Here is a 9101-nt window from a genome sequence, read left to right on the forward strand (position 1 = left end):
TCCTTCAGCCCCAACACACTGTACTAAACAGTCCTTCAGCCCCAACACACTGTACTAAACAGTCCTTCAGCCCCAACACACTGTACTAAACAGTCCTTCAGCCCCAACACACTGTACTAAACATTCCTTCAGCCCCAACACACTGTACTAAACAGTCCTTCAGCCACAACACACTGTACTAAACAGTCCTTCAGTGCCAACACACTGTACTAAACAGTCCTTCAGCCCCCACAATCTTCCCTCACCAAGTAATTTATATACTATATATATTTATGCACGTGTTCTTATTTCCTACACTTTTATTTAGCATTTAGCCACCACAAAAATGTCTGCCTCATAACAACTTTGGATCAGAGCCTTTGTTCTTGAAAAGCTCTTTACACACGCAGGTTGCATGTGCATATACAACATGTATATCTTAGAAGTAACAGTGGCTGTGACCACCTGAATATTATTTACGTACAATTTTGTACACTATAAATAAAGTACTGGATGCTACAATTGCACAACATGATCTGTTTATTTTACATGATCTTCCTACAGTGATATTCTCTTTGACACAGTGCAGACTATGGGACTGATTTACAAACACCAGATAACGGAAAGAGAAAGGTTTCAACTTTCATTTTCTGCAAAGATTACTGCTGTGAGAAACAAGTGCACTTACATTCTCTCCTTCAGTCTCAATGTTACAACCTAATATGAGCTAAGCACTGGGTATGAACATAACACAGTTCCATATTCCCTACAGATATCAGTAACCTACATAAATCTGAGATAAACTGGCCATACACTGCTAGAAATTCCATTGATTCCTGCTGAATCGGCCAAACTTCAAGCCGTGGGTGGCACTGTTGGCATCACCTGGCTCAACATAAACTGATTTCAAAATAGTTTTGTGTTTTTTTTTTTCTAACATTCTGCACCATGTGTATCATTCTAAAAATTCTGTGTATATAGAGAAGAGGTAGAGTATATGCAATGGTGGCTGTACCTGTCCAAAATGGCAAGTCCTAAATCAGCAGAAGCTGTTTAGACAAGCGCTGGGAAATTGCTGTCACTGAAGTAAATTACTCAGCAGGGACCGTGTCCAGGGAAAATATCCCATGCCTTCCATCCAGACATCAATATATTTTTATGTAACATGAAACTGCAGCACATATGCTAAAATTAGGTTTTAAAAATAACAAGTATGTCATCTGTATTGACCTCCCCAAAAGAATATTTGGCCAAATCTGTGCATACAGAATATTTATCATCATTACTGTGTCTGCAATTTGGAGCAGCCTTCATCTAAGCGCAACAAGGCATTGAAATATACTAGTATTAGTAGCACTGTGCTTCCATTTCTGTATGACCCCATAGCTTCCAAGTCTTCTATCACCCCGTAGCTTCCTTGTCTGCTATGACCCCATAGCTTCCTTGTCTGCTATGACCCCGTAGCTTCCTTGTCTGCTATGACCCCGTAACTTCCTTGTCTGCTATGACCCCATAGCTTCCTTGTCTGCTATGACCCCGTAGCTTCCTTGTCTGCTATGACCCCGTAACTTCCTTGTCTGCTATGACCCCATAGCTTCCTTGTCTGCTATGACCCCGTAGCTTCCTTGTCTGCTATGACCCCGTAGCGTCCTTGTCTGCTATGACCCCGTAGCTTCCTTGTCTGCTATGACCCCGTAGCTTCCTTGTCTGCTATGACCCCGTAGCTACCATGTCTGCTATGACCCTGTAGCTACCATGTCTGCTATGACCCCGTAGCTGCCATGTCTGCTATGACCCCGTAGCTACCATGTCTACTATTACTCCGTAGCTTCCATGTCTGCTATGACCCTGTAGCTTCCTTGTCTGCTATGACCCCGTAGCTTCCTTGTCTGCTATGACCCCGTAGCTACCATGTCTGCTATGACCCCGTAGCTACCATGTCTGCTATGACCCCGTAGCTACCATGTCTGCTATGACTCCGTAGCTTCCATGTCTGCTATGACCCCGTGGCTACCATGTCTGCTATGACCCCGTAGCTACCATGTCTGCTATGACCCCGAAGCTACCATGTCTGCTATGACCCCGTAGCTACTATGTCTGCTATGACCCTGTAGCTACCATGCCTGCTATTACCCCATAGCTATCATGTCTGCTATGACCCCACAGCTTCCATATCTGCTATGACCCCATAGCTACCATGTCTGCTATGACCCCGTAGCTACCATGTCTGCTATGACCCCATAGCTTCCATATCTGCTATGACCCCATAGCTTCCATATCTGCTATGACCCTGGCGCTTCCATGTCTGCTATAACCCTGTAGCTACCATGCCTGCTATGACCCTGTAGCTACCATGTCTGCTATAACCCCGTAGCTACCATGTCTGCTATAACCCTGTAGCTTCCATGTCTGCTATAACCCCGTAGCTACCATGTCTGCTATAACCCTGTAGCTTCCATGTCTGCTATAACCCCGTAGCTACCATGTCTGCTATAACCCTGTAGCTTCCATGTCTGCTATAACCCCGTAGCTACCATGTCTGCTATAACCCTGTAGCTTCCATGTCTGCTATAACCCCGTAGCTACCATGTCTGCTATAACCCTGTAGCTTCCATGTCTGCTATAACCCCGTAGCTACCATGTCTGCTATAACCCTGTAGCTTCCATGTCTGCTATAACCCCGTAGCTACCATGTCTGCTATAACCCTGTAGCTTCCATGTCTGCTATAACCCCGTAGCTACCATGTCTGCTATAACCCTGTAGCTTCCATGTCTGCTATAACCCCGTAGCTACCATGTCTGCTATAACCCTGTAGCTTCCATGTCTGCTATAACCCCGTAGCTACCATGTCTGCTATAACCCTGTAGCTTCCATGTCTGCTATAACCCCGTAGCTACCATGTCTGCTATAACCCTGTAGCTTCCATGTCTGCTATAACCCCGTAGCTACCATGTCTGCTATAACCCTGTAGCTTCCATGTCTGCTATAACCCCGTAGCTACCATGTCTGCTATAACCCTGTAGCTTCCATGTCTGCTATAACCCCGTAGCTACCATGTCTGCTATAACCCTGTAGCTTCCATGTCTGCTATAACCCCGTAGCTACCATGTCTGCTATAACCCTGTAGCTTCCATGTCTGCTATAACCCCGTAGCTACCATGTCTGCTATAACCCTGTAGCTTCCATGTCTGCTATAACCCCGTAGCTACCATGTCTGCTATAACCCTGTAGCTTCCATGTCTGCTATAACCCCGTAGCTACCATGTCTGCTATAACCCTGTAGCTTCCATGTCTGCTATAACCCCGTAGCTACCATGTCTGCTATAACCCTGTAGCTTCCATGTCTGCTATAACCCCGTAGCTACCATGTCTGCTATAACCCTGTAGCTTCCATGTCTGCTATAACCCCGTAGCTACCATGTCTGCTATAACCCCGTAGCTACCATGTCTGCTATAACCCCATAGCTACCATGTCTGCTATGACCCCGTAGCTACCATGTCTGCTATGACCCCATAGCTTCCATATCTGCTATGACCCTGTCGCTTCCATGTCTGCTATAACCCTGTAGCTACCATGCCTGCTATGACCCTGTAGCTACCATGTCTGCTATAACCCCGTAGCTACCATGTCTGCTATAACCCCGTAGCTTCCATGTCTGCTATAACCCCGTAGCTACCATGTCTGCTATAACCCTGTAGCTTCCATGTCTGCTATAACCCCGTAGCTACCATGCCTGCTTTGACCCTGTAGCTACCGTGTCTGCTATGACCCTGTGACTATCATGCCTGCTATCACAACGTTGCTACTATGTCTGCCATGATCCCGTAGCTAACATCTCTGCTAAGACCTAGTGGATAACATGTCCTCTTTATCCCAAATCTACCATGTCTACCATGACTTCATAGCAATCATGTCTGCCATGACCTCATAGAACTAGAGGTGGTGGGCCTACATCTCACTCTACTTTAGCAGGATAAGGGAATACCTCGGGAAAACACCATTATTCCACAAATGTCTATGCATACCGTTTATTTTTTCACTATTTAGTCTATATGGGTATCTGCTGACCAACTAGGCAGTAGAGAAGTGTGTGAAACAATAATCCTTTTACCATGAGCTATTCTTAACATTAATCCATTAAATATATACAACGGCCATACATAAGCATCCATTCGCTTTTTATGCAGTATAAGCATCCCAAAAGCAAATTAATGTAAAAGCACGCATAGAAGAAACAAACCCAAGAATGGGGGAATCATGGAATCTCCATAGAGATTGTGATAATGGAGGAAACTGAGACCAGAACTGCAAAGCTGTAAGATATAAGCGCTACCCTGTATACTATGTCACTAATGAGGACAATTATTATAGTCATTATTACTAATATTACCCTTTAATATCATACAAAAACAACACCCACAGGTCTCCATACACATTACGCTGCCTTCCAAAAGCGACATGTTTACAAGTTGCCCACTCCTGGTCTCATTTAGACGTGCTGCCAGGGGTCGGTAAAAACAGGCAGTTGTGCCAAGTTTTCAACGCCTACCGGTTGTTCACCTAAAAGATAAAGCCTGACCGCTCAGCCTTGTATATACGCCGTGGACGCGATATTGTGTGTATGTTGTGTTATAGCAGACATGGTAGCTACGGGGTCATAGCAGACATGGTAGCAGACACCTCAACACACAATATCGCGTCCACGGCATGTATACAGGGCTGAGCGGTCAGGCTTTACCTTTTAGGTGGACAACCGGTAGGCGTTGAAAACTTGGCATAACTGCCTGTTTTTACCGACCCCTGGCAGCACGTCTAAATGAGACCAGGAGTGGGCAACTCCAGCCCTCCAGCTGTTGTGGGACTACAAGTCCCATGAGTAATTGCAAGACTGGCACTTACAGGCATGTTGGGATTTGTAGTAAAAGCACAGCTGAAGGGCTGGAGTTGCCCACACCAGCCTTAGATGGTTATCACCGAAAGAGGTGTCCCCATTGCAGGAATCAAGGAGGTGCCCTCCGCCCCCCTGGAATGATGTCAGATAGCAAATGCCCCCGCCCCCTCTGCATCAGGTCCACCTCTGCTGATTGACAGCAGCAGTGGGCAGGTGCAATAGCTAGTCTGCTATTGGCTATTGCAAATGGCAATAGCCAATAGCAATGTAGCTATGCATTCCTATGCTGTTCTTTTTTTTTTCTCTGACTGACAGCGACCGGCGGACCCGATGTCAGGAAAAGAAAACAAAAAACAGATAGCAGGGAAAGGTTTACTCTGCTAGATATAGCAGATTAAATCTTTTGGGGAGAAAGTGTTTCTCTCCCGGGCGGCCGGGAGCCGCTACCTAACAGCGGGAGACTCACGGAACATCCGGGAGAGTTGGGATGTCTGCCATTGGATGATATTCCCTCACCTCCTGTTCTATTGACAACAAAGTTTGGATTTCCCATTATTTATAGTTTTGATGGGAATGGTCAACAGGATACATAGGTAGGGGGGGATTTTCTAAAACTGGAGCAGACAGAAGCTGGAGCATTTGGCCACAGTAACCAATCAGTTTGTTCAGTTAAGCTTTGAAAATGAAAGAGAGGAGCTGACTGGCTTCCATGGGTTTCCACATTTAGCTCTGGGCCGTACTGAAAACATTATGGGTGTTACCCCTCTGCTGTCACCATGTTACAACGTGGGAAGCAGTAGAGCAATGCAATCCTGCCAGTCAGACAACAATCACTGGCTGGATTATCAGGAACAGCCGCTCTGCCCAAAAACGTGAAGACGAGTCCAATGATAACACATCTGACAGGCACAAATAATATTTACACTGCGCCCATTACGCTCTTCAATAAGACTGCAACATCCATTCGGGAGGTTTTTTTTCTTTTTTTTTTGCTGTTATGTTTGTACTTGTGACAGGTATCCGAGCCGCAAACATTGCAATCTGATTGTACAATCTCCTTTAGATCTACCAAAAACGAGGGAGGGTCTGTCTGATAGGATACAAATCGATTGGTCAGATTAGCTCGGTCCTTAATTATATAGTATTGGTAAATCTAAAGTTGATAGTACAGAGATTGGAACGTCTATGGTGACCCTTATGGAGCTGACTTTGTCACTGTGCCACTGCCCTGTGTACTCCAATGACTTGGATTTCTTTCAATTCAGATCCCAAGTGAAGTAAGGGAATGATATCACCCGGCTTGTCAATGAACTAGACTCATCTCTAACATCTGCTTTGCAACTGCTATGTAGTCTCCAGCAATGCACCTGTTCCAGCACACCATAGCAAACAGCCACCAGCACGAGGGACGGTGCAACCAACATCCTGATGAATCTTACAAAGACTCAAAGGATAAAAATGAGGGATGCACCGATACTTTGAGTACCAGTGCCGATACTTGGCATTTTCTACCAGGGTTGCAGCGGTTGCAGCTGGGACCTGGCTCTGGCGCTCCACCACTGTCCTGAAATCATTAGTCTGTATTGTTTTAGAAAAACTGTCACATGACAATAAACAAAAATGTATCAGTACTTCTATCTGTGAGTACTTGGGCAAGTATCAGTACTCGTACTCGCAAAACTGGTATCTGTGCATCCCTTATATATGTATATAAAAACAAAATCATACAATAAAACAGATGTACAAATCCCAGGAGCTCCGTGTGCGCCTTACAAATGACAGCTGCCTCCTAACTATTGAAATTTCCTCTAGTCTAGTCTTAGAGCTGGAAAAGTATTTGTACTTGTACCGAGTACGGTACTTGTTATCGGTGCATCCCTAATAAAAAGTATAATCATCAAATGGATGGCCTCATGTACTAAGCGCCCCCACAATCAGCTTCTCTTTAGGTCTGGTAAAGGTCACATTGAAAGCATTTTCTAACATCTGTTTGATAAAAGCAACAAAGATAAGTGCTGCTGATCCTGCCAGAGATCCAGTGAGTACCTGTGCACTCTGCAGTGTTATCCCAAGCAGTGTCAGCCCTGCCCAGCTCACTTCTGCGAACTACAGAACACCTCCCCTCTATGTTGTGGAGATGAGGAGAGGTTCTGCTGTCCTGACACACTTCCTAGGGTGACAACGCTGCTCTTTCATAGATACAGTATAGTAAGTGAGTGTTGTCACCTTAGGACAGGCAGTGTGTTACTGACAGGATCACAGGTGAATTTAAAGGAGAAAAAGACAAAATGCAGCCCCCACATCTAAGAACCGGCATGTTGCAGTGTATAATATTTTTGGCTCTTGGGTTTAGATACACTTTCAGCTCAAATCACATCTTACTAGGTGCCTACCTCTTTATTACATTTTACACCAGGCAACCTCTGCACTCCAGCTGTTGTGGAACTACAAGTACCATGAGGCATTGCAAGATTCTGACAGCCACAGGCATGACTTCCAGAGGCAGAGGTCTTATGGAATTTGTAGTTTCACCCCCTTATGACCCAAGTCAAAGGGGGTGCCAAGGTTGGCTACCGCTGTTAGGGCTTGTTCACACCATAACATGCATGAAATCTCAGGTGAGCTGACATGCATTAATACGTGTTTATGCAACTTTCAGTGCCTTCTTATGCATGTCGATATTTGTTGATGTATTTTTTGTACGTTTTCTGTGTTTTTTTCACCATTGGAAGTGTCATCACTTCCTTTTCCCCTCTGCGGGTTGATTTTACTTTTGGTTGCATTGTGCTTATCCGCCTCTACGTGTCCTGCGCAGATCAGGTCCAGAAAAACGCAGATCGCCGCACACGGTATGAACGGGCCCTAATGTACTATATAGCATTCCTCCAAACCATGCTCTGTGTGTACAAGGGACCTGAGGCTGCAAAGCTTCATACCCAACCGTCACTCTTGCTGGAGGTTCAGAGCCCATCTATTATATGAGCAGTGAGTGATATGGCTGAAGGGCCCGCATTCCTGCAAAAGACAACTAGCCCAGCTTCATTTTTCAATCCGATCGGCCAGAAGAAAAACACATATTTCAGAATGTTTACAAACCTGAACACAAGGGGGTTATTCATAAAAACTGGGGGAGACAGTTTTCTTATGGTAACCAATCAGCTTCTCTCTTCAGTTAAGCTTTGGTAATGAAAAAGAGAAGCTGATTGGTTACTATTAGCAACTGCTCCAGATTCTGTCTGCTCCAGTTGTTATGAATTCCGCCCATTATGTTATTAGATCTGTACTATTTCAGCCCACCTACATGGTGTCTATAAATAAAGTCACAGTGACTATGTCATGGTGTACCATGGTATTATTAGTGCTAGTGTTCTAGGCTGTTCCAGACCATGAAGGGTTACCTCCTGATCCAGATGACATCTTCCTTAACCTATGCAGGGACATGGCAAGCCATAATGAGGTCACAGTCCCCATGTGATGATCATACAAGGATCAGTGATCTGCAGTCCACACACTGGGATATGTGTATCCAATCACAGGCAGCAGATGATCAGCAGAATGCCTAGAGCAGGATACAATGTATCCATAGTGTACCTGCGGCTCTCCATAATGGGGCTGTAGTGAAAATAGATTCATATAGGGGCTCGATCACTATAAGCCATCGCATGCAGCATGCAGAAATAATGGGGATCCTTACCTCCTTCTCATCTGTGGGGGTCCCAGGAGGCCGCACGGAATCCAGGAGGAGGGAAGAGAGGAAACAGACAGGTCAGGGATGGAATGATGTAATGGTCCCCCCCTCCCCTGACATTCTACACCCATGGCCTCGGCAGCTCACCTGTCTTCAGCAGCTTGCTCTTGAACCTGATGCTGGTGCTCATGGTGTCCAGAGGTGAGATGCAGTGAGCGGTGCAGTGGCTGATGCAGTGAGCAGTGCGGGCTGTCCTTTGTGCTGCTTCTTTACAATAGACTCCCAGGGATGGGGAGAGCAGGCTGCTGCTGCATTACTGGATCTACGGCCAGCTGCGATTGGCTCCGGCTGTCCCAGCCCACAGCGTGCAGCCAATGACATGGCGCGAGTCCGCTGGCTGAGCCCGCCCCCCGGCTGTCTGCTTGTAGTGTACGGTGCTGTGTCAATGTGCACACTCCCAGAGCTGACACACTGACCCACAAAGTGTACAGGGTGTGAATGACAACACGCACGTGTGTACAGTGCACCTATTCACCGCTGT

The 9101-nt window shown here is 45.9% G+C and overlaps 1 protein-coding gene across 3 annotated transcripts in view; it reads right to left on the minus strand.

Moving 5' to 3' along the window:
* Positions 1–8901, minus strand: part of SEPT5 (septin 5) — a 57753-nt gene extending 48852 nt beyond the window's left edge. For 2 of the 3 annotated variants that reach the window (XM_018556973.1, XM_018556969.1), the window contains exons 1-2: positions 8708–8901; positions 8567–8577 (exon numbers count right to left, since the gene is read on the minus strand). In XM_018556973.1, coding sequence (XP_018412475.1) covers positions 8567–8577; positions 8708–8750 — 54 coding nt within the window. In that variant the 5' untranslated portion in view covers positions 8751–8901. The remainder of the gene's footprint in view (positions 1–8566; positions 8578–8707) is intronic. The other variant, XM_018556970.1, reaches the window with a different exon arrangement.
* Positions 8902–9101: the final 200 nt, after the last annotated feature.

The sequence above is a fragment of the Nanorana parkeri genome, unplaced genomic scaffold (genome assembly GCF_000935625.1).
Source record: "Nanorana parkeri isolate BGI_ZX_2015 unplaced genomic scaffold, ASM93562v1 scaffold260, whole genome shotgun sequence".
Classification (NCBI taxonomy): domain Eukaryota; kingdom Metazoa; phylum Chordata; class Amphibia; order Anura; family Dicroglossidae; genus Nanorana; species Nanorana parkeri.